The sequence below is a fragment of the Poeciliopsis prolifica genome, unplaced genomic scaffold, assembly GCF_027474105.1.
Source record: "Poeciliopsis prolifica strain line A6 unplaced genomic scaffold, Auburn_PproV2 SCAFFOLD106, whole genome shotgun sequence".
In the NCBI taxonomy this organism is placed as follows: Eukaryota; Metazoa; Chordata; class Actinopteri; order Cyprinodontiformes; family Poeciliidae; genus Poeciliopsis; species Poeciliopsis prolifica.
In genome coordinates, this window is record NW_026562481.1 from 705,374 (window position 1) to 730,145 (window position 24,772).

Here is a 24,772-nt window from a genome sequence, read left to right on the forward strand (position 1 = left end):
CGCAGAACCGCGACTGTTTATTGCGATGTAGCTCGACGCCAGTTAGCATGTCAATTTGAAAAGAAGAAAAAGTTTTTTTTGTTTTTTTTTTTTACTGATGTGTGTAAATGCTATGAATGTAAAGCTGCTATGTGAGTACCGTTTCAGTTCTGGGTGTACTTGTAATATGAAAGCCGGGTTGTTTTTCCTTTAAATTGACCGAACTTTAGCAAAGTGTTAGCCGTGTCCAGCTAGCCGTGTTAGCCGTTGACAGGTGGCAGCGTTTCATGTCGTCAGGGGAAAAAAAACAAAAACAAATTTAGGTCAAATTTTTGAAAGATAACAAACATGAAAACAATTGTTTGACAGGGGGTTATATCTTAGACATATTTTGAGCGCAGGCATCGTTATCTAGCATTGAAAGAAGAATTTTTCCCTGTTTATCGAAAAGCTTCGAGGAAAAGAAAACAAGAAATTTCGGTCAGTTCTAACATCCTGGAGGCAGGGGGCTTCTCCATACATCCTGCCCTGATTTGTCAGTTCGTTGAAACCTTAATTGCCGTCGAGAAGTTTCTGGCTTTAGAGAATCTGTGTTTTTCTGCCTCTGTAGAAAAATGACCGAGTCCTGCCTGAACCAGACTGACCTACGGAGACTCGCTGAAGATGGGAGGAGTAAACTCTCAGCAGAGTTCATCCCCTCAACACAACTACCGGTCAGTCCGAGCTGTTTGGTGGTTAAGTTATTTTAAAGTGTTGAATCTCAACATGCCACCTGCTGGGATCTGCCTTCATTGAGCTGCAGTGTTTTACGTTTGTTTTGTTTTGTTTTGTTCTGCAGCATTCCTGCATGGAGGATAAAGAACACCTGCAGGTTTACCTCAGAATCCGACCCTTGACCTCAGCAGAAACGAGCAGCGGAGAGTCACAGGTAGAAGTGCTTCTAACTGGAGACGATGTTAAATTAATGTGGAAGACGACCTGCAGCAGATCACACAGATCTGTTTGCCTTTGTTGCAGGACTGTGTTGCTGTGGAAACCCCAGACACGGTTCTCCTGAAGCCTCCCAGTCTGTCCCTGTTGGCCCGGCTCAGCAGTGATAAATCCCTTCCTCAGACCGGCCAGCGCTTCCAGTTCTCCAGGGTGAGACTTTGACTGGGACATAAACAGGAAGTCCATCTGATTCTTGTTAAATGGATCCACAATTAGTTGGTTATTAGTTACATCACAAAATGTACATAAGTTATTGTTATTCATAAAAAAACATAATGTATCTTTATTATATTTTCCACTTATTTAGGCTGCAACTTTCTCAGCTGTATAATGCCTGCTGGGCCAATGATGCATTTAGGTCATAGTGAATCAAACAAACAACAAAACGCCATGGTGGTGGAGGCTGATGAGAGCCACCCACAAACGGTCTGAATGGAGACAAACCAGCTCAAAGTTTTTATCTGCTGCCATATGCAAGTTATCTATGGAAACAAGCTAATGTGATTGGCCTATCTACTGTTTACTATATTAAATAGAGCTAACACCATTAGCAGCAGCTCACACATTAACAAGATCTATTGCTATTTGCTGTAGCTAATCATTACTAGAGCTAACGGCATTAGCAAGAGCTAGAATCATTGGCAGGGATTTGAGATAACGCAACTAGCAGGCGGTAGTGCTAACTCCTTTAGCAAGAGCGAAGAAATTGGAAGATGAATAGATGTTTATTATGAAGCATCAGTATATTTGTATGACTGTTAATTTTTAAATGAATAAAAACTCATCAGCTTTTAGTCTTTTTACTGAATGTTTCTCAGATGAAAGGAGGATTTATATAATGGTTCTGTCTTTTTAAGGTTTATGGCCCAGAAACAACACAAAGTGAGCTGTTTGAAGGCACCGTCAAAGATCTAGTCAGAGATGTCCTGGAAGGAGAAAACTCCCTGGTATTCACCTATGGAGTCAGCAACTCTGGGAAGACCTTCACGTTCCTCGGTACAGCAACCCGCAGTGTGAAGGACCTGCTGCCTGTAGGGAGCACTCAGATCTGACTGTGCTGCTGTTTGTGCTGCTGAAGGTCCCGACTCTGAAGCTGAAGCTGGAATCCTGCCCCGGGCGCTGCGCCTCATCTTCAGCAGCATCGGTGACGACGTATTCCAGGGCCTGAGCGTCAAGCCGCACCGCTGCAGGGAGTTCCTGGCTCTGAGCCGCCAGCAGCAGGCCGACGAGGCGCAGTTCAAGAACACCTTGCTCAAACAACTCAGAGAGGTGAGCGGCTCCGGGTCCGACACCCGCTGGACCCGGACGGGCACAACGGAAGCAAAACTAACTGTTTAGGAGGCAGACTTTCAGTTAGACTCTGAAATGATTTTATCATGGTTGCATGCCAGCTGAATAAACCTGGTTATGCAACAGTGAAAGGATGAACATACATTTCTAATCTTCATTGCATTAAATATTAATGACAAGCGTTAGTTCTACAGGAAGCCGACATTAGTAGAGTTTCTCTCTCAAACTTTGAATGTGTTTATATGACTGAAGTGAATTTGTTAGATTTCTGTTTTAAGTTAGATTTATTTTAAGTCCTTCAGGCGACATTTGTAGTAAATTTCCACTGAATAAATAATCTGAACTGACCCAGTTACCATCTTAACAACACATTTCTGTGGCATAAATTTTGTATTTTTAGGCAGATATTTCTGAGAGAAATTCAATGAATATTCTTAAAACTGAATTTGTACTCGGTCATCTAGACTGAGTTAACATGGTAACTCAGTCTGGATCAGTAAAGTTCACTTTTAAGAGGAAAGCTCGACTTTCTGCTCAGCGTTGCTGGGAAATCTGTTGACCTCTGGAGGTCACCTGATGCTGGATGTAATTCATTTATTCTGTTTCCTTCAGAATGAGAAGAGGAGCAGCAGCCTGCAGAACACGACCAACCAGACTTGGTTTGAAGGTGAGTCTGATACCTGTTTATTTCAACCAACAGCTTTTCTAAATATTTCACTGACTAAAGCTGCAGTAGGCAATTTTAATAAAAATGTGTTGTACATACGTGTTGAAACTGTCACTGTCCTGACAGAATAATTTGAAACATTTAGTCAGACTCTTCCCAGTGGTCCTACTGCCATCTGCAGAAATACACCAATACAGTCAGACACAACCAATCAGAGCCAGTGTATACACCAGAATGATTGACAGCGTTAAGACCCTCCTCCTGGCTCTAACTGGGTGTCTTTTACCAAGCGATATATTTCTGCAGATGGCAGAGGAGATTAGATTTTATTTGATCAGATTAACTGTTTTATATTTTACTGTCAGGACATACAGATAATTTTTGTGTGAGTGTTTGGAGATGTAGCTTTAAGACAGCGTGTTTCTCTGCAGCTGTCTGTAGGGTTTTAGAAGGTCTGTTGTCTGCAGGCTCCTCTGCACCGCGGCCCAGTACTGCAGCCCAAGACAGAATCATCCTGGACGTCAAACCCAACACCAAGTTCTCCGTCTGGGTCTCCTTCTGTGAGATCTACAACGAGAACATCCACGACCTCCTGGAAGTGGCACCGAGCGGGGCACCGCGCAGGCCGGCGCTTCGGCTGGCACAGGACGCCAATAGCAACGCCTATGTCAAAGGTCAGGGCGCTGAGCTGCAGCTGAAGGTTTTCTGATGTCAGACAGGAAGTGACTGATGGCTGCTGTGTGTTCAGATCTGCGCTGGGTCCAGGTGAGCAGCGCTGAGGAGGCGTTCAGAGTGGTGAAACTGGGCCGGAGAAACCAGAGCTTCTCCTCCACTCGCCTCAACCAGCTCTCCAGCAGGAGGTGAGCAGCGCTGCCATCTTTCCTCACGCCCAGCTGCTTCCTGCTGCTCTCTAATGGCCGATTGTCTGCTTCCAGTCACAGCATCTTCTCCATCCGGATTCTGAGCATAGAGGATGACGACCCGCCCAGAGTCCTCACCATCAGCGAGTGAGTAGAGGGGAACCTCACCTGCTCCAGCGTGTGCAGGTTAAACATGGCCGCTCTGCCCTGCAGGTTGTGTCTGTGTGACCTGGCCGGCTCTGAGCGATGCGCCAAGACTCAGAACAAAGGAGAGCGCCTGAAGGAGGCAGGAAACATCAACGCCTCGCTGCTCATCCTGGGGAAGTGCATCAAAGCTCTGCGCTACAACCAGCAGGCCAAGTGAGTCAGTTCCCTCTGCTGGTTCTGACCCGTTCACAGGAAAAAGTTAAAGCCTTGAAATGTCTGAACTTTCCAGAGGGTGCCATGCAAATGCACTTCATCCAGTTCTGTTTTGAAATATAAAAACTCAAGACACTTCTTTTTTCTTAACGTTTGGGTTGAGTCGTGTTTCCACCAGCAGTCTGTTGTCTCCTGCCTTCAGGCTGCTGCAGCACATTCCCTTCAGGGAGAGCAAGCTCACACACTACCTGCAGAGCTTCTTCTGCGGCCGGGGCAAAGCCTGCATGATCGTCAACATCAACCAGTGCGCCTCCATGTACGACGAGACCCTCAACGTCCTCAAGTTCTCCGCTGTGGCCCAGAAGGTCTGTGCAGTCCTCCTCTTTGTCCCTGGAGAGCCGTCAGGGTTAAATGTTTCTGACTGAGGAGGAGTGGTGCTGTGGGCTCCCCCTGCTCTCTAGTACAGGCAGGAATCACCCTGGCAACCAGTGACTCGGCATTTCCAGGTCTTAAATTACTCTGATTTCCTCCCTTTCTGAACTGGATGCAGACTGTCTGTATGACCCTTTACATAACTTAATGCAGCTGGAGTCCAGGGTGTCGTTATGCAGCTTTAACCAGATCACAGCCGTATTATATCCTAAACCTTTGACCTTTAGATACCAAACTTCTTTTATTCTGTGGTGGAAATTCAAAGTCACATTTATTCTTTACAAAAACTTAAAAAAAAAAAAAACAATTGAAATCAGATTTTTTTATTATATTAATAACTTTTTTAATTCAAAATTAGTTGATTCTGCACTTTTTTGAGCCAGATATTTCAGAGCCATTTCTTCTCCAGAGCTGCAGGTTACACACTGCTGTCATGAATGTCCCCTCGGCCACATTGGGACTTACTGATTGAGGTCTGTTGTTCCCGTGCTTCCAGGTGGTCGTCCTGATTTCCAGGCCGCTCCCTGCCGTCCCTTCCTGCAGTGACTCCTCCCCTGTCCGAGCCTCAGGGAGGAGGAATGCCAGCTGGGAGACCAGCCTGGAGGACGTTCCGGAGGATGACGAAGAAGAAGAGGAGGAGGAGGAAGAAGAAGAAGAAGATGACTGTGTCATGCAGGACACTCCGGAGACCGACGAAGAAGAAGAAGAGAAAGTCATTATCAACAAAGCGTCGCATGAGGTAGGGTGGGCACTTATTGTATCGTTTATTTTTTAGCGTTCACAGTCATAAAAACGTAATGAATAACTCTTATCACCATTTTAATTTTTATCACAATACTACCACAAAACGTTGTGATGAAACTCTGAGTCCATCTCTCCCAGCGCACCTTGAGTTTGTTGCTCATTGCTTCAGATGAGTTTTAATGTCGGAGCGATTCGGGACGGCTGTTAACCTCAGAACCAAACTGACTGGGTTTGCAGAAACGTCTCCTGCTGCTGTTACAGTGTCGTGTCTCTCCTTGCTGTTCTTGTAGCAGCAGATGGCGCTGTTGAGGCAGCTGCAGGTCCAGCTCAAGATGGAGCGCTCGGAGAACCTGCTGCTGGAGGCCCGGGTCAGAGAGGAGATCAGCCGCGAGTTCTCAGAGCTGTTCTCCGACATGCAGAAGGACTACGAGTGAGATGTAGCTTCCCTCCTCTGCTCCGAACCGGTTTAGAACCAGAACCACTAACTGGTGTCTGTGTGTGCATGTCAGTGAGCGCCTGGTCAGGGAGAGGGAGATCCTGGAGGAGCGAGCTGAAAGGAGGCTGGAGATCTTCAAGAACCTGACCAGGAACATGTCCTCAGCCGGCTGCAGCGCGGACGCGGTCACTATGGTAGCGCCTTCTGACCAGGGGATACACACTGACTGGATCTCTGGATCAGTGGCAGATTTCTAATATTTTTCATGCCTTTTTCCTTTCAGGACAGATTTCTGAGCTGTCAGGCCTCTGAGCTGCCAGGAGCGTCTCACTTCAGCCTCCGATCCGGACCGGCTGAAAAGAAACCTGGAGACGATCAGAACCACAGAGGTACCAACAACACCTGAAGGCATCAGGAGGAAACGGCCCAGCAGAGACTGGAAATGAATGTTGTTTTCTCTGTTTTTCTTTTCCTGTGAAGCTGATGAAGCAGAAGAAAAGAAATTGCTTCTTCTTCAGCTCCAGGAAAAGTCAGTGCAGGTGAAGCAGATGGAGCAGCAGCTGGAGGACCTGCAGAAGAAGGTCGAGCTTTGCTCACAGAACAGCTCTGACCAAGGCAAAGATGACAGTCAGCTCCAGGTAAGAAACACCTGAGAGGTAGACTAAACTCCTGCTATTTCAAAAAATATTGAGAGTAACTTCCTGATATTTTTTCAATACTTCCCCTTGTTATGGGGAACGGAGGGACACTGCTGATCTATAGCAAGGCAGCATTGTGGAAGAAATAAATAAAGATGGAACTAATGAGAATATTTAGACAGTTTATCTCCAAATAAAATGATTTGGTTGTTTAGTTAAGCTTTAATCTTCTCCCATCGGGCCTGTTGTCTTGTGCTATAACTGGGTTCTGCCTTAAGACTCCATGAAAATCTGCACAATCCATCAGAAAGAACCCAGAAAACATTATTTTACTCTCCTGTATCTTTACAGTTTTCTAGATCAACAGGTTTCCATGACAATCCCACCTGCAGAAGTGTAGTTCATTTTGCTGATGCGTCTCTTTTTCATGACCTCGCGGCGCTGTGTGACCTGCAGTGATTTCATTTAAATTTCTTCAGAAATGATGAGTTCTTCTCCTTTCAGGAAGCTCTGGCTGCGCTTCAGAAGGAGCAGACGAGGAGAGAGGAGCTGATGGCTGCGCTGGAGTACCAGACTCTGGGGAAGGAGGAGGCACTGGCCTCCCTCCAGGAGGAGCGGCGAGCCAGGGAGGAGGCGCAGTCTGCTCTGGAGGAGAGCCGGCGGCAGCAGCAGGCGCTCCGAGAGGCAGAGTCGGTGCAGACTGCTGTGGAGGAGCTAGAGGAGAAGATCCTGGATCAACCCAACCAGATCCACATCCTCACAGAGGAGTTGAAGCAGCAGCAGCTCCACACGCCTACTTTCTCTTCCTCTGATGGTGTCGACAGCCAGCTGAGGGAGGAAGTCTCTGAGCTCAGAAAGAGGCGGGAAGAGGAGGAGAAGAAGAGTAGTGAGGCGAAGCAGAAACTCATCCAGCAGTTGGAGGAGGAGAGGAAACAGAGAGAGGCTGCAGTAGAGCAGCAGGTCAGAGAACTGCAGCGGAAGCTTGAGGAGCAGGAAGAACTGCGAGTCCAGCTGGAAACCCAACAGGAAGCGTCCAATCAGAAAGCAGAGCAGCTGCAGCTGAAGCTCAGACTGCAGCAGGAAGCTGCAGAGAAACTGAGAGACGACCTGAGAGAAGCTGAGGTCCACAGCAGCACTGCCTCAACCAGCGCTGAGGACCTGCACAGGGTGAACTCTGACCTCCAGAGAGAGCTCACGTCCCTGAGGGAAGAGGCTTCCTCTGAGATGGAGCAGATGAGACGAGAGAAGGACCGACAGCTGGAGGAGAAGCTGGCTGAGATGGAGAGAAGATCTGCTGAGAGGGAAGCAGAGCTGCAGAAAGCAGAGCGAAAGGTCGCGACCCTGCAGGAGAACCTGCATCAGTCAGAGCAAAAGGTCACGACCCTGCAGGAGAATCTGCTTGAATCAGAGCAAAAAGTCGCAACCCTGCAGGAGAATCTGCATCAGTCAGAGCAAAAGGTCACGACCCTGCAGGAGAATCTGCTTGAATCAGAACGAAAGGTTGTAATCTTACAGGAGAATCTGGGTCAGTCAGAGCAAAAGGTCACGACCCTGCAAGAGAATCTGCTTGAATCAGAGAAAAAAGTCGCGACCCTGCAGGAAGCAAAGCAAAAGGTCACGACCCTGCAGAAAGCAGAGCAACAGGTTGTGACCCTGCAGGAGAAGCTGCATCAGTCAGAGCAAAAGGTCGTGACCCTGCAGGAAGCAGAGCAACAGGTTGTGACCCTGCAGGAGAAGCTGCATCAATCAGAGCAACAGGTCACGACCCTGCAGGAAAAGCTGCATCAATCAGAGCAAAAGGTCGTGACCCTGCAGGAAGCAGAGCAACAGGTCGCGACCCTGAAAGAGAAGCTGCATCAGTTAGAGCAAAAGGTCGTGACCCTGCAGGAAGCAGAGCAACAGGTTGTGACCCTGCAGGAGAAGCTGCATCAATCAGAGCAACAGGTCGCGACCCTGAAAGAGAAGCTGCATCAATCAGAGCAAAAGGTCGCGACCTTGCAGAAAGCAGAGCAACAGGTCGCGACCCTGCAGGAGAAGCTGCATCAGTCAGAGCAAAAGGTCGTGACCCTGCAGGAAGCAGAGCAACAGGTCGCGACCCTGAAAGAGAAGCTGCATCAGTTAGAGCAAAAGGTCGCGACCCTGCAGGAAGCAGAGCAACAGGTCGCGACCCTGAAAGAGAAGCTGCATCAGTTAGAGCAAAAGGTCGTGACCCTGCATCAAGCAGAGCAACAGGTCGCGACTCTGCAGGAGAATCTGCATGAGTCGGAGCGAAAAGTCGCGACCCTGCAGGAAGCAAAGCAACAGGTCACGACCCTGCAGGACAATTTGCAGGAGGCAGAACATCAGGTCACGACCCTGCAGGAGAAACTGAAGGAGTCGCACCAACAGGATGTGACTCTGCAAAGGAAACTGCAGGAAGTAGAGGAACAGTTTATGACCTTGCAGGAGAAGCTGCAGGAAGCCGAGCAAAAGGTTGTGACCTTGCAGGAGAAGCTGCAGGAATCAGAGCGACGCGAGGAGGAGGAGAGCTTTGCTGTCCAGGAAGTGAGGAGGAAGGAGGTGGAGCGGCGGCAGGAGCTGATGGCTGCGGCTCATGAGGCCTTAGCTGAGAAGGATGCCGAGATGGAGAAGAAAGCCGGGGAGATCAGCAGGTAACGACGGAGATTAAACCGTTTCTTCATCTCTTCCTGAACCTCCTTCCTGATCTCTCCTCCTTCCTGTGTCTCTGTCCAGGCTGAAGCTGGTGGCTCAGGAGGAGGCGCAGCAGGTGAAGAGCCTCCGTCTGGAGCTACAGAGGAAGGAGGACAACTCGTCAGACCTCAGAGAGAAGCTGGCCGACTACAGGAAGCAGGTCCAGCAGGTCCAGAAGGAGGTCCGTATCAGAACACTGGAGGATAGGGGCTCAACTCATCCACAGCCGGGTTTTACACAAGGCTGACTAAACCTCTGGAAATTAGAATATCTTAATCTGGAGCTCATGGTTTGTTTTCAGGGCGTCTGCACATTTTTAAAAAGTCTTACATTTATGTATCTAAAATACATGAGGCCTTAAATCAACACAAACAATGTAAGTCGGTTTTAAATACTTTATATTTTTATAAAACCTGTTTCAGGCAGACTTCATTGCTCTCTGTAACTCGATGCGGTTCAGGCTGCTGCTAACTTCCTGCTAACACTTTGCTAGCTCGCTTTTTTCCTGTCTTATGGGTGAGTGTAAATTTATAGCCTGTTGGGTGAAGTTAGTCTCCACCATTTGCTCACTTCTGTTGCCAACCCATTTGATGCTGTGTGCATTCAGTGCTAATGCTTTGGCTCAGAAAATACAGTCTACTTTGCTGCTGTTAGCACTAGTCCAAGGGCAGCATTTGGTGTAACACAAACTGATGCTGCAAGTTAAGTGGATTTTAAATACATTTTATTTCAACAAAGTTGTGAGTAGAGCATGGAGTCAAGAGAGAATTCATAAGTCTTAAAAAGTCTGCAGTGTGAGTTGGTAAAACCTGCAGAAACTGGTCTTGGTTTCAGGTGTCGGCCATGAGAGCAGGGGAGACGGCCCTGAAGCAGAAGCTTTCTGACGCGGAAAAAACCAAGAAGCAGCTGCAGTTGGACCTGAGCAGCAGAGACAGAACCATCCAGCAGCTCAGAGCCGTAAAACAACCCTGATGTTTCCAGCTGTGTCCGTTTCCTCCCAGTCTGCCGGATGCTAACAGCTCCTCATGTTTCTGTTGTTCCAGGAGCAACAGGACTCTAAGGCTGCCCAGCTCTACCAGGAGGCCTGTACAGGTAGAGAACCGCTCCCTGATCCTCCTGGATTAGTCTCCATCAGGCTGATGAAATATTCCTCCACTTTAGTTGTTTTGATGTTTGCTGATGCATAATTCAGAGTTTTTGTGATAATGATCATCATTTCTCCATTTTTCTTCTATATGTAGATTTTGGAAGAAGTTTGAAGAAAAAATGTTGAAAAATTATAAGCTACAAATTAAGTAGCTCCACAAAATCAGGGATTTTGAAACAAAAATTCACTTTTAACAGTGTCTCTGTGTACAGGTGTTTCTGTTGCGCTTCTGTTTGCAGCCATTTTATTGTTTTTAAAATGCACATGTTGAGATTGGGGGCGTGGCCAGCAGCAGCTTATTTGCATAAAAGTGACAGAACACTAAAGCAGCTCATTCTGGAAGAAATGAGCAGACGAGATGAAATCTCATCATCGGAGAAAGATCTCACACAAAACATGGAACATTTACAGCCCTGACCGGAAGCATGACAGGACTCCTTAAAAATAAATGTGAAAACATTGAGGGCCACAGTCCAGCCGAGTCCTCCCTCAGGCTGTTGCTTTTGCGAAGCAGTTGAGGTCAGCCATGTTCCTGTCTGCTCCTGCAGAGCTGCAGGCCAAGCAGCGGGTGGTGGAGGACATGCGGCTGGCGCTGACGGAGCAGGAGGAGACGCAGCAGCAGATGGAGCAGGTCCTGGACGACAAGACGCGTGTGGTGCAGGAGCTCTCTGCAGGTGAGACGCCAACACCTGGACAAGAACCAGGCAACGCCTTCACTCCATCATTCAACACCAAAAACTTCAGATCTGTCTACAAACTGGTGACTTTACTGACAGAATGATGCAACCAGTTGGTTGTGTTCTGTTTCAGAGGTAGAGAAGCTGAAAGGGAAGCTGCTGGAGCAGAACAGAGGGTCCGGCCGACCTTCAGACGACCTCCGGCTGGCCAGAGACGAAGCTTCCCGAGCCCAGCAGAGCTTAAAGGTAGAAGCTGCAGAGCTGGAGTCTGTCTGGATGAGAGACGTTGGACATGTGGACAGATGGACGTCTGCTTCTCCTGCAGGTGTTGACAGAGAAACAGCAGGCTGAACGCAGGAAGTGGCAGGAGGAGAAGCTGTCTCTGATTGGCCAGGCCAAAGAGGCGGAGGACAAGAGGAACCAGGAGATGAGGAAGTTTGTTGAAGACCGAGAGCGCTACTGTCGCCAGCAGAACCTCCTGGTAAGAGCCGGACAGTGACACATCTGCAGCTCCAGATGTTTTTCCAACACGTCTCCGTCTGCTCCAAGGAGTCCAGGCTGGAGGAGAAGGAGGCGGCCATGGAGAGCTGGAGGGCGGAGCGGGACACGCTGGTCGCTGCTCTGGAGGTGCAGCTGCAGAAGCTGCTGGCCAGCCAGGCGGACAAAGACAAGCTTATCAAGGAGCTGCAGCAGGAGAGCACAGCGTCACCAGCAGGGGTCAGTGCAGCGCCACACATCCCTCCTCACACCTGACCATAAATCAGACGTTATTAACGATCAAAAATGACCAGGGTTTGGTGAAAGTAAATCAGAAATCTGAACTGAAAGGTTCCATATTTTTACCTCTGCTCTCCGTCTGACTGATTGGGAGCAGAGTGAAGGAAAATGAAGGATTTAGGATTTTAGTTGGGCTTAATTAAGTTAATCATTTTATCCTGGAAGGATTATTTCATCTGTCGTACATGGGGAATTTTTTCTCACTGGACTTTTTCCGTCCACAGTTCTCTCTGTAGAATAACCAGCGTAACGTTTAAGGCTAAATAACAATAATTACATTAGGGCTAAATTGCCTGGGTAGCTCTATAACGATGCTACAAATTATCATTTAAAGACAAAACAAAAACGGATCAATGAGTGAACAGAACCAATTGCTAAGAACACTTAAAACTTTCTGTGGATGCTGTTGCTCAGTTGATGTGACTCAGAGCTGAATATGGGAACTTTTAAATCAAGTTGAGAGCTTCATCAGCCAAGCCGCTCCAACCAGAGCAGGAAGTGTCTGCAGGACCACGTCACCTTGGTGATGGCGCCACAGCTGGCTGGACAATTAAACTGAGACTCAGCTGATGTGACGTGTGTCACACACACCTGGAGCTCCACAGCTAATAACTAGCATAGAGCTAGCCAGAACCATCTGGATTCTGTTCTGGACAGAGCAGGCAGCTGCCATGTTTTGGACCATCTGAAGGCCGGACTCTGGGTTTGGACTTTCTGATGATAAATTGTTGTTTTAGTCGACTAGTTTTTTTCATATTGTCTAATTAAGACAATGTTTCTGTCCTGACAGCTGAGCTTCAGCTTTGGGAATAATTCCAACGTTATTTATTTAGTGGCTTTCCTTTCCATTTGCCTCGGGAATTGAATGGTGCCTGGAGAGGCTCCTGTGGTTCAGTGGCTCTAATGTGTGTTTGTGTGTTGCAGGTTAATGGTGGCTGTCGTTCTCTCAAAGTGGCAGAGCTGCAGGCAGCTCTAACGGAGAAGGAAGCAGAGATTGTGCGGCTGAAGGAAAGCCTCCAGGAAAACGCAGCAGAGCAGGTCAGAACCGTCTTCGCTCAGAGTTTATCGGACAAGCAGGAGAGTTCTGAAGTTTCACAGCAAAACAAATGACCCAGTTTGAAATACTGAAGCATTTAAACTGCTGCAGAAACACTCAAATAGTTTACAACCTGTAAATATGTAGAACCTCTTCAGTATCTGAGTTGTTCCCCACACTTTAAATGAAGACGTTAATAATGTTCAAATATCAGTGAATATTTCTGGAAACGGATGAAACGTTGTAGCAAAAACATTTATAGTGTCATCAACATTTTCCTGGAAGAAAAAAACTTCAGTTTTTTTTTCCTGGATGTTTCCTTATAAATTTGGGTTGAATCATATTTTTTAATCCCTACATTAAGTCCAGATGATTTACATATATTGTTTTGGTTTTAGGTGATTGATGTGAATAATGTGTTTTCCTCCACAGAGTGAGAGTTCTGCTCTGGCGAAGAAAGCAAAGGCTGAACCGCTGCAGCCACAGAGAAGGGAGACCAGATCGTCTGCCAGCAGTCGGGTAAGTCAACTTCACGCTACACCATTTTCAAAACCTGACAGACCACACACTAGCCGACAAAAAGCATCTTGGGTATGACGGGTTTGATTGTGGTGTGTCCAGCCACACGCCAAGAGCAACGCTCCACATGAACCGATTCCTCTCGCTGACATTCAGACTCCAGACAGAAAATCCTGCATAAACCAGCTGCATCTGTCAATTTCCTTGTCATTTCTATGGCTAGTCCTTGCATGAAATGTTGAATGTACATTTATGTTGTTCGGTTGCACCTTGTCAGCTGTTTGGGATTGTCCTCCGGCTTACGACTCCCACCGGGCTTTCTCATTGGCTACCTGTCACACAGGCTGCGTTGTCCCTCTGTCAGGGAAAACTGCACACGCTGCAGTGATAAACGGGTCAAGACAATCCAACGTGACCGATTTTAGATGGGAGTGGTCTCGTTGTACCGACTGGACCCGATCAGTTGTAACACAGAAGCACACTGCGGGATGATCGGTTACGATTATCGCAAGCGCCAATCTTAGAACGTTGGGCTTTCTACAATTGTTGAAAGGGGACAAATTGGGCAAAGAATCGTGTAGTGTGAACTGGGTGTAGGAGAAGGGCCTAGTCAAAGCATCAGTGTCTCTTTGGTGCTGCAGCTGAGTTCAGTGTTGCTGTTGCCGCAGGGTTCGTCAGGCTTCCCCTCGGTGCTGGAGTCCTCCGAGGTTTCCACAGAAACGGGCCGGAGGAGCCGCTTCCCCCGGCCGGAGCTGGAGATCTCGTTCAGCCCGCTGCAGCCCGACCGGCTGGCGCTGCGGCGGCAGGGCGACGACAGCGCCGTCACCGTCAAGCTCAACCGGACGGGACGCAAGAGGAAGAGCAGCGAGATGGAGAAGGTAAGAGGATTGAAAGCAGGAGGAGTGCAGTCCAACTGTGGCTTAGTAAAACTATGAAACATGATTCCAGCTAAGACATGGGCTCCAGCAGGAGCTAAAGGAACAGCAGCCATCAGACCTGATGGAAACCTGCTCTAAACAGTTTGCTGTCTGTAGTGTTTCATCCAGATTATCTGTCGCAGCATCACCGGGTGGGGAGGAGTTTCTGGTTTTGGTTTCTTCGTACGACAGCAGAAAATCTCTGAAAAAAGATTTTTGTTTTAGAGAGTGTCCACACATTCCTGCATTTAAATGAACTGAAAATGTTCTCTGATATCCGCTGGAGCTAGCTAGATTATTCAGGTCTGCCGTGTGTCACTGGTTTCCTGGGTGATGCTGGTCTTCTCCACTGGTTCACGCCGTCTGGGTGAAAAAAGCATTTAGACGGTTTTTCTCAGCTCCTGCTGCAGAGGGTCTGTTATGTGAGGAGACAGCGAGACGTCCCAGCGTCCATATTTAACTGGGAGTGAGTCAGAGCCGCCCTCAGTGGAGCGGGGTGAGGCATGGGTCGCCCCGGTGACCCCGCATCCTCCTCCTGCTGTGGATGCATCACCTCTGGGTTTCTGTGCTGCCCCTGCAGATGAAGATGGAAGTTTGTGTCGGATCCCAGGGATTTCAAACTGAACGACGAGTTCAGGTGAAGTTTTCTACCTGGTTCAGATTTTCTGAATCTGGACTCCAGGCTGAGCTTCAGGACAGTTTAACTGTCTGAACGTTTTATTTTAAACCCACAGCGTCACATTAAGCTGCTGTTCTCCATTGTTTGGAGCCTCTCGGCTAATTAAAGCGTCCAGTTATTCAGTGTGTTTTAAAGGAACTTCAAACTGTAGATTAACATAAAAACCATCAGAAGAATCCAATTTACTGCTTGGCAAACCAGAGCAGCTAGCTGGGAATATGGAGATAGTATCTGAAATGAAAAACTAATCTGTTCAATAATAATAGCTGAAGTTCATTTGAATATTAAAATGGAATTGGTCCCTAGAGATGACAAATGCAGGAAAAAAGCTGCTTCTTTGTCCTTTGCAGAAACTAAAGTAACAAGAGCATTAATAAATAATCTGTATGAATATTAGAGTCCAGGAACGAGGAATATGACCTGAACAGACTTAATATTTCAGTTATATTTTCCACAGTCGTGCTGATGAAGTGAACTGTCGTTTTAGAAATGTTACAGCAGTAAGGTGATAAAACAACCAAACGTGTTTAGAGTAATTTAAAAAGTAAGACTGAGAGCAGAATAAAACCGACGTACAAAAACTAGACACCTGAACTACTTCAGTCAGAAGCTTCTGCAGAGCTGCTGTAACACTGACTGCTACAGTGTTGGAAGAGTCAGCAATGATCTGTCTGAGGTTGTTTCTTCTGTTAACATCAGAGATTTATTTAATTAATAACCAAACATCTGAGCAGCTCTGGCTTGGAACGGCTTTGTTCCCATTTAAAAAGCTCAAAAAGCAAATCAATTCAACACAAACCTGAAGGTTTGGAAGAAAAGATGAGTTTGTGCCGGTAATCCCAGCTCTAATGAGTGTTCATGTCCTTGAGATCAGATTTCCCAGGTGCTTCATTCAGAAAACAAACCTGGAGAAATAAATATTAGATTCAGTCCATCATCAGAAACGTTCTGATACCGAGACAGAGTTCTGGATAGTCGCTTTTACTTTAAGATCAGAACTTCCATCTGGTTCTGTGGTCCAGTCTCTGGTTCTGTGGTCCAGTCTCTGGTTCTGGGGTCCAGTCTCTGGTTCTGTGGTCCAGTCTCTGGTTCTGGGGTCCAGTCTCTGGTTCTGTGGTCCAGTCTGTGGTTCTGGGGTCCAGTCTCTGGTTCTGTGGTCCAGTCTCTGGTTCTGGGGTCCAGTCTCTGGTTCTGGGGTACAGTCTCTGGTTCTGTGGTCCAGTCTCTGGTTCTGTGGTCCAGTCTCTGGTTCTGGGGTCCAGTCTCTGGTTCTGTGGTCCAGTCTCTGGTTCTGGGGTCCAGTCTCTGGTTCTGGGGTCCAGTCTCTGGTTCTGGGGTCCATTCTCTGGTTCTGGGGTACAGTCTATGGTTCTGTGGTCCAGTCTATGGTTCTGTGGTCCAGTCTCTGGTTCTGGTGTCCAGTCTGTGGCTCTGGGGTCCAGTCTGTGGTTCTGTGGTCCAGTCTGTGGGTCTGGGGTCCATTCTCTGGTTCTGGGGTACAGTCTATGGTTCTGTGGTCCAGTCTATGGTTCTGTGGTCCAGTCTCTGGTTCTGGTGTCCAGTCTCTGGTTCTGTGGTCCAGTCTGTGGTTCTGTGGTCCAGTCTGTGGTTCTGGGGTCCAGTCTGTGGTTCTGGGGTCCAGTCTGTGGGTCTGGGGTCCAGTCTCTGGTTCTGGGGTCCAGTCTCTGGTTCTGGGGTCCAGTCTGTGGTTCTGGGGTCCAGTCTGTGGTTCTGGGGTCCAGTCTGTGGTTCTGGGGTCCAGTCTGTGGTTCTGGGGTCCAGCCTGTGGGTCTGGGGACAAGTCTGTAGTTCTTGGGCTCAGTCTGTGGTTCTGGGGTCCAGTCTGTGGTTCTGGGGTCCAGTATCTGGTTCTGGGGTCCAGTCTGTGGTTCTGGGTCCAGTCTGTGGTTCTGGGGTCCAGTTTGTGGATCTGGGGTCCAGTCTGTGGTTCTGGGGCTCAGTCTCTGGTTCTGGGGTCCAGTCTGTGGTTCTGGGTCCAGTCTGTGGTTCTGGGGTCCAGTCTGTGGTTCTGGGGTCCAGTCTCTGGTTCTGAGGCTCAGTCTCTGGCTCTGGGGTCCAGTCTCTGGTTCTGGGGTCCAGTCTGTGGTTCTGGGGTCCTGTCTGTGGTTCTGGGGCTCAGTCTGTGGTTCTGGGGTCCAGTCTCTGGTTCTGGGGTCCAGTCTCTGGTTCTGGGGTCCAGTCTGTGGTTCTGGGGTCCAGTCTCTGGTTCTGGGGCTCAGTCTCTGGTTCTGGGGCTCAGTCTCTGGTTCTGGGGTCCAGTCTGTGGTTCTGGGTCTCAGTCTCTGGCTCTGGGGTCCAGTCTCTGGTTCTGAGGTCCAGTCTGTGGTTCTGGGGCTCAGTCTCTGGTTCTGGGGTCCAGTCTCTGGCTCTGGGGTCCAGTCTCTGGTTCTGAGGTCCAGTCTGTGGCTCTGTGGTCCAGTCTGTGGTTCTTGGGCTCAGTCTCTGGTTCTGAGGTCCAGTCTGTGGCTCTGTGGTCCAGTCTGTGGGTCTGGGGTCCAGTCTCTGGTTCTGGGGTCCTGTCTGTGGTTCTGGGGCTCAGTCTGTGGTTCTGGGGTCCAGTCCCTGGTTCTGGGGCTCAGTCTGTGGTTCTGGGGTCCAGTCCCTGGTTCTGGGGCTCAGTCTCTGGTTCTGGGGTCCAGTCCCTGGTTCTGAGGCTCAGTCTCTGGTTCTGTGGTCCAGTTTCTGGTTCTGGGGTCCAGTCTGTGGTTCTGGGGCTCAGTCTGTGGTTCTGGGGTCCAGTCCCTGGTTCTGGGGCTCAGTCTCTGGTTCTGGGGTCCAGTCTGTGGTTCTGGGGCTCAGTCTCTGGTTCTGGGGTCCAGTCCCTGGTTCTGGGGCTCAGTCTGTGGTTCTGGGGTCCAGTTCCTGGTTCTGGGGTCCAGTCTCTGGTTCTGGGTCTCAGTCTCTGGTTCTGGGGTCCAGTCTCTGGTTCTGTGGTCCAGTCTCTGGTTCTGGGTCTCAGTCTCTGGTTCTGGGTCCAGTCTGTGGTTCTGCCAGCACCATCCTGGCCCATACTGCCCCCAGCTGTGCTGATGACAGCAGGTTCCCTCCAGATTAACGGAACAGAACTTCATGGACCCTCAGAAGGTCTCAGAGGGACCAGAGCTGGACAAGCAGACTGAAACTCTTCCTCTGAGCTTTCCATCTGTTTGCTTCCTGTCTCTGTTCTCAGATTAAAGATGGAGGTAAAAGTCCAGGTTTCCTCTACCAGTCTGTGTGGGATTTTGACATGAAGATGCACTTTAATGTTTTAAGCTTTTATTCAGCTCTGTAACCTCCACTTCTGGACCAGTCAAAGTTTTTGTCTGTCCAATAAGCTCTACAGAAAGTTTCTGCTCATGTTTTCATCTTTTGTCTTCAGTTATTAGTTTTTACTGCATTAGAGGAAAAATACCCATTTTATAAGTTAGTCAGCTACCATTAAAATGCAGAAGTTGGCATCAAATTAAAGCTGCTTTTTAACCGAATTCTTGTTTTTGTTCAAGTCTCACCTTTTCAGGAGGACTAAAAGACGAGCAGCACGCCAGGTACCGTTTGCTTTTCCTCATTAGAACTGTTTCCATCCAGAACCCACAGAACCATTTCACCATCACATCGGCATCCGCCATGTTGGGTCTCCACCTCCTACTGACCTGCTCATCATCTTTCATTTAGTTTAAAGATAAATGAACAGTTTCTTTGCATTCCATGAAATCTAGAAAGCTTTTGAACGCAGTGACTGGGTTCAGGGCCCGGTACTGATTCTGTCTGGGTCTTTGGTTCTTGCATTTCAAAATAAGACAACAAAAAATTAATAATTAGATTTTTTTTCTTTTAAAATTAAATTAGAGAAAACAAAGACTGAAAATAGACTACAAAGTCCAGGTGCGTCTCACTGAGAGCTGAAGATCTGACTGGGTTCAGCTCTTGGTCTGAGGTGGCTCCCGTCCTGCTGCAGCTCAGTTTGAACATTATAGTTTGACTTTATTTTTACATTTAGGTTTTACAGTGTTTACATCATGAGCCCTGGAGGCCATTTTCACCTCATTCATCAGTTGGACGATGCTTTGATTTCTGATTTAGCATTAACACTTTAACTGGTTTTCACACAAATTCAGATTTTGATTCATCGAAGGTTAACTTATGCTGAGTTGTGACAGACGTGTATGTTTGTCTGGAATGTTTTTATTATTTAGGCTTTTTCCATTGAGCAGAATTTGACATGTCTCACTGTTAACTATTTTTAAAAACTACGTGACCAAAGTGGGCTGGTCCACTTCTGTTCAGCTGCATGTGGAGACGCTGGAGTCAAACCGGTTCCTGGAAGCTGATTACAGTCTGAACAGAAGTGGATAAACGATCGTATTAATGAACCTGATCTGAAATGACGAGCGCTGTGTCGCTGTATTAGGATCTGGAGATGTTCTGACTCCAGCTCTTCAGGTCATTTATCTTCTAAACCGCCTAAATCAACCGATTAATTTGCATGTAATTGCTGCCTGTCGGAGGAGAGGCTGTAATTTGCAGCTGACATGGTTGAGCAGGTTCTTATCAGGACGGATCCGACTGATTCAAGTTTCCTTTATAGATGAAGATAAACTCCTTCTGCTCACTTCCCAGCTCTCGTCTGTCAGTGCTGATGGCAGAGGTCCGTCTGTCCGTCTCATAATGATTTATTGACGAAGCTTTTACTGTTAGGAGCGGCATCCCTGCTGCTGTCCCAGAAAATCTTTACAACCGCTTCTGGCTTTTACTGCAGAAATGTTTTTCTCTCTTCTGGTCCAATAGGCTGGGGTTATTGACATGCATGATGATACGTGTGGCTTTGTAAAAGGAGCGTAAATTTCACTGAGGAAAGACCTTCATTCTCCTCCAGATCGTTTTCACTAGATCAGACCGAGAGCAAGAATATCAACTCTGACTCTGGATAAACTCTTCTTAAAAGGCTCCAGTTGGAGTTTGGAGCTTTAATTATGCAGGACATGGAGTTTTCATGTCCGAGGCCGTGGTCCGGTCCGGTCTGAGGCCGTGGTCCGGTCCGGTCCGAGGCCGTGGTCCGGTCCGGTCCGAGGCCGTGGTCCGGTCCGGTCCGAGGCCGTGGTCCGGTCCGGTCCGAGGCCGTGGTCCGGTCCGGTCCGGTCCGAGGCCGTGGTCCGGTCCGGTCCGGTCCGAGGCCGTGGTCCGGTCCGGTCTCACCCTGTCCTTTAGCTGACGTAGCAGCAGCTACCCGTCGTTCTGTGTAGGCGAACATCTTCAGCAAGTTTTTTCTTCTTCAGTCTGAAGTTTTAAATATAACCAGACAGAGTGTCACCATGGTAACCATGAAAACTGATGACGGTTCCTCGCGCCTCGTCTGTCGGCGTTCCTCCGTATCGGCTCAGAGACGATGAATCTGATTGGATAGAATCGACCTTCAGGTTCTGTTGGGTTCACCTGGGATCTGTGATCCACTCCAGAACAGACAAATTTCACCGTCTACATCTGTTCCTCTCTTCATTTGCTTTCCCTCCTCGTTTACCGACTCCACGCCGTCCAATCCCAGCTTATCTCCACTCCTGATCAGCTCTCATCCCTCCGCCTCCACACAACGCCTGTTCCTCCTCGCTCACACACACCGTTACTCACACACACCGTGCCTCACACACACACCATTCCTCACACACACACCGTGCCTCACACACACACCGTGCCTCACACACACACCGTGCCTCACACACACTCCGTTCCTCACACGCTCCGTGCCTCACACACACCGTGCCTCACACACTCTGCTCCGCTCCTCCGTTCTCGCTCCGATTATCTCTAAAACCATCTAGTGAGTCATTGATGACTCCACAGGTCGTGACCTTTGTTCTCCCTGATTCCCCGCCCACTCCTCTCCCCAGCCGATTAGCAGGTCTTCCTCGTTTTCCTCGTCTTCGTGCTGCTTGTGATTCACTCTTTGATTTGATAATGTGGCAAAACTGCAGGGAAGTAGAAGATTTGATTCCTGATCCAGAGGCTTTAAACTGCTGTAACTTTACAATCCTTTAAAACTCCTTCCTGCCTTTGAGTCGACAGCAGAGACTGAATCGAAACTTTGGTTTAAACATGAGCCAGGAGGAATTAAATTTAGAGATGACTGGATCATGCTGCAGTGAACAGGCCAGGTGGTCAAACGAAGTGGAGAGCCGCTGCTGTTCGCAGACAATTGTTTTCAGTGGCGATGCGTTCAGTAATGATGCGTTCAGTGGCGATGTGTTCAGTAATGATGCGTTCAGTGGCGATGCGTTCAGTAATGATGCGTTCAGTGGCGATGTGTTCAGTAATGATGCGTTCAGTGGCGATGCGTTCAGTAATGATGCGTTCAGTAATGATGCGTTCAGTAATGATGCGTTCAGTGGCGATGTGTTCAGTAATGATGCGTTCAGTGGCGATGCGTTCAGTGGCGATGCGTTCAGTAATGATGCGTTCAGTAATGATGCGTTCAGTGGCGATGCGTTCAGTAATGATGCGTTCAGTAATGATGCGTTCAGTAATGATGCGTTCAGTAATGATGCGTTCAGTGGCGATGCGTTCAGTAATGATGCGTTCAGTGGCGATGTGTTCAGTAATGATGCGTTCAGTGGCGATGCGTTCAGTGGCGATGCGTTCAGTGGCGATGCGTTCAGTGGCGATGTGTTCAGTGGTGATGCGTTCAGTGGCGATGCGTTCAGTAATGATGCGTTCAGTAATGATGCGTTCAGTGGCGATGCGTTCAGTGGCGATGCGTTCAGTAATGATGCGTTCAGTAATGATGCGTTCAGTAATGATGCGTTCAGTAATGATGCGTTCAGTGCCGATGCGTTCAGTGCCGATGCGTTCAGTTGCGATGCGTTCAGTAATGATGCGTTCAGTAATGATGCGTTCAGTAATGATACGTTCAGTAATGATACGTTCAGTAATGATGCGTTCAGTAATGATGCGTTCCGTAATGATGCGTTCGGTAATGATGCGATCGGTAATGATGCGTTCAGTAATGATGCGTTCAGTAATGATGCGTTCAGTAATGATGCGTTCAGTAATGATGCGTTCAGTAATGATGCGTTCAGTAATGATGCGTTCAGTGGCGATGCGTTCAGTAATGATGCGTTCAGTGGCGATGCGTTCAGTAATGATGCGTTCAGTGGCGATGCGTTCAGTAATGATGCGTTCAGTAATGATGCGTTCAGTGGCGATGCGTTCAGTAATGATGCGTTCAGTGGCGATGCGTTCAGTAATGATGCGTTCAGTAATGATGCGTTCAGTAATGATGCGTTCAGTAATGATGCGTTCAGTAATGATGCGTTCAGTGCCGATGCGTTCAGTGGCGATGCGTTCAGTAATGATGCGTTCAGTAATGATGCGTTCAGTAATGATGCGTTCAGTGGCGATGCGTTCAGTGGCGATGCGTTCAGTGGCGATGCGTTCAGTAATGATGCGTTCAGTAATGATGCGTTCAGTAATGATGCGTTCAGTGGCGATGCGTTCAGTGGCGATGCGTTCAGTAATGATGCGTTCAGTAATGATGCGTTCAGTAATGATGCGTTCAGTGGCGATGCGTTCAGTAATGATGCGTTCAGTAATGATGCGTTCAGTAATGATGCGTTCAGTAATGATGCGTTCAGTGCCGATGCGTTCAGTGGCGATGCGTTCAGTGGCGATGCGTTCAGTGGCGATGCGTTCAGTGGCGATGCGTTCAGTGGCGATGCGTTCAGTAATGATGCGTTCAGTAATGATACGTTCAGTAATGATGCGTTCAGTGGCGATACGTTCAGTAATGATGCGTTCAGTAATGATGCGTTCAGTAATGATGCGTTCAGTAATGATGCGTTCAGTAATGATGCGTTCAGTGCCGATGCGTTCAGTGGCGATGCGTTCAGTAACGATGCGTTCAGTAATGATACGTTCAGTAATGATGCGTTCAGTGGCGATGCGTTCAGTAATGATGCGTTCAGTAATGATACGTTCAGTAATGATGCGTTCAGTAATGATACGTTCAGTAATGATGCGTTCGGTAATGATGCGTTCAGTAATGATGCGTTCGGTAATGATGCGTTCGGTAATGATGCGTTCGGTAATGATGCGTTCGGTAATGATGCGTTCAGTAATGATGCGTTCAGTGGCGATGCGTTCAGTAATGATGCGTTCAGTAATGATGCGTTCAGTAATGATGCGTTCAGTAATGATGCGTTCAGTGGCGATGCGTTCAGTAATGATGCGTTCGGTAATGATGCGTTCAGTAATGATGCGTTCAGTAATGATGCGTTCAGTAATGATGCGTTCAGTGGCGATGCGTTCAGTGGCGATGCGTTCGGTAATGATGCGTTCGGTAATGATGCGTTCAGTAATGATGCGTTCAGTAATGATGCGTTCAGTAATGATGCGTTCGGTAATGATGCGTTCGGTAATGATGCGTTCGGTAATGATGCGTTCAGTGGCGATGCGTTCAGTAATGATGCGTTCAGTGGCGGTGCGTTCAGTAAGGATGCGTTCAGTGGCCGTCTGGCATCTGAAGGCTGGACTGGATCTGTGTTTGGTGTGTTTAAGCTGCTGCTGAGTGTGTGAATCTGAAATACGTTGAACCTGGCTGGTTTGTGCTAACCTGCTGTTGGCAGGTTTTCCTCCAGGCTCAGTGGAAGCCAAACACTTGACACTCGGATAATGGCTGAGTTTACCTCACTGTGATTCCAGCTCCTCCGCCTGGCCTCTAACTATATATTACAGCTTGTTTCTCCTCTTTAATGACATATATTTTCACCGCGGCTGCTCCTCACCGTGTTGAATTAGAACCGCCTCCATCTGCTCCAACCTGTCATTATGAAACATGTTGTTTTTAGCCGTGTTAAAGATGAGTCATGTCTGTTTTCAGGAGGAAGTGGAAACGGAGAACCGGAGGAACACCAGAACCAAACTCGCACCGAAGCTGAACTCGCAGTCAGAGGAGGTACCGCCCAGAACCACCACTCACTGTTAAACTGGACGCTGTGAGACAAACTGCTGACCACCTTTACCTCCCTGTGGCCAGAGCGCCACCTCCCAGAGCAGCCTCCGCAGCAGGAAGGATGGCACGCTGCAGAAGATCGGAGACTTCCTGCAGAGGTCCCCGACCGTCCTGAGCTCTGGAGGTCAGAAACACACAACCTTTCAGTTAGAGCAGGGAGCCTTACCTCACCAGAACTAAACACAATTCAAGCACAGGCAAAATGGGCCTGGAGGAAGAAGAGGCCTGGTACCAGGAGACTCAGGAGTCCTGAGTGCCTTGAAACCCCAACACAACTCAGTCACATGAGGAAACATCTTCACATGTGCTCTGCGTCCTGCTGAAGGCCTGACTGGTTAAAATGTGTTGGACTTTAACTTCTCATTTCACTGGAAAATGTTAACCATCCAGTGTTTTACCTGCTTGGAGTCGATGATGTGATCTGGTGACATAAACCCGAGTATCATCTGCACAGAGGCAGAGCCTGGACACTTATTCTCCCTCTCTAAATGTTCAGAATGAGTTTTTGTTCTTCCCAAGCCTTGGATCTCTGTGCTGCTGTTTAATCATGCTGATCCAATCCCTGAAAGAACCTGATGTGTTACTGCAGCCAAGAAGATGATGAGCCTGGTCAGCGGCCGTGCGGATGCCCAGTCAGCCTCTTCTTCCTCTTCCTCCCCCTCCGTATGACGGCCAAGAGGAGCAGAAAGAAACTCTACAGGCCTGAATCTCCTGCCCCATGGAAATGCCCCCCACCCGGTGAGTGGAGCCGAGGCAGCGTGACGAGGCTCACATCTTCATCTGATGTATTAATTCACTGCAGGGTTATGAGTCCTGCGAAAAGAGATGTTGGGTTATTTTTCTATCTTTATTCTGTGTTGATAACCTCACAGTAAATCTGGACATGTAGGTTTGTCTTATGCAAGGAATGAAAATGATTGTTTTTATTTGTTCAT

General features: G+C 48.2%; 1 protein-coding gene across 3 annotated transcripts; it reads left to right on the forward strand.

The window, feature by feature from the left end:
- The first annotated feature begins 189 nt into the window (after positions 1–189).
- LOC129354202 (kinesin-like protein KIF20B) lies at positions 190–24,538 on the forward strand. Of its 3 annotated transcripts, none has more exons than XM_055023725.1 (32): positions 190–459; positions 590–692; positions 818–907; positions 997–1,119; positions 1,827–1,965; positions 2,048–2,238; positions 2,872–2,926; positions 3,358–3,600; positions 3,675–3,786; positions 3,862–3,933; positions 4,000–4,146; positions 4,349–4,511; positions 5,075–5,317; positions 5,613–5,752; positions 5,832–5,952; positions 6,042–6,147; positions 6,239–6,396; positions 6,901–8,598; positions 8,629–9,047; positions 9,130–9,268; positions 9,922–10,044; positions 10,131–10,179; positions 10,783–10,908; positions 11,045–11,157; positions 11,237–11,392; positions 11,461–11,628; positions 12,613–12,726; positions 13,157–13,243; positions 13,912–14,121; positions 23,706–23,780; positions 23,862–23,961; positions 24,427–24,538. In XM_055023725.1, the coding sequence occupies exons 2-32, from the start codon at positions 594–596 to the stop codon at positions 24,504–24,506; spliced, it is 5,859 nt and encodes a 1,952-aa protein (XP_054879700.1). In that variant the 5' UTR covers positions 190–459; positions 590–593; the 3' UTR covers positions 24,507–24,538. The 3 variants fall into 3 exon arrangements, with proteins under 3 accessions (XP_054879700.1, XP_054879702.1, XP_054879701.1); XM_055023727.1 differs by having other exon boundaries at positions 6,901–8,526; XM_055023726.1 differs by having other exon boundaries at positions 3,394–3,600; positions 24,427–24,537.
- The last annotated feature ends 234 nt before the right edge of the window (positions 24,539–24,772 follow it).

Coding starts and splice junctions, on each gene's coding strand:
- LOC129354202 (XM_055023725.1), top strand. CDS start 594: ATGACCGAGTCCTGCCTGAACCAGACTGACCTACGGAGACTCGCTGAA. Junction 1,966..2,047: donor GAAGACCTTCACGTTCCTCG/GTACAGCAACCC, acceptor GTGCTGCTGAAG/GTCCCGACTCTGAAGCTGAA. Junction 10,909..11,044: donor GGTGCAGGAGCTCTCTGCAG/GTGAGACGCCAA, acceptor GTTCTGTTTCAG/AGGTAGAGAAGCTGAAAGGG.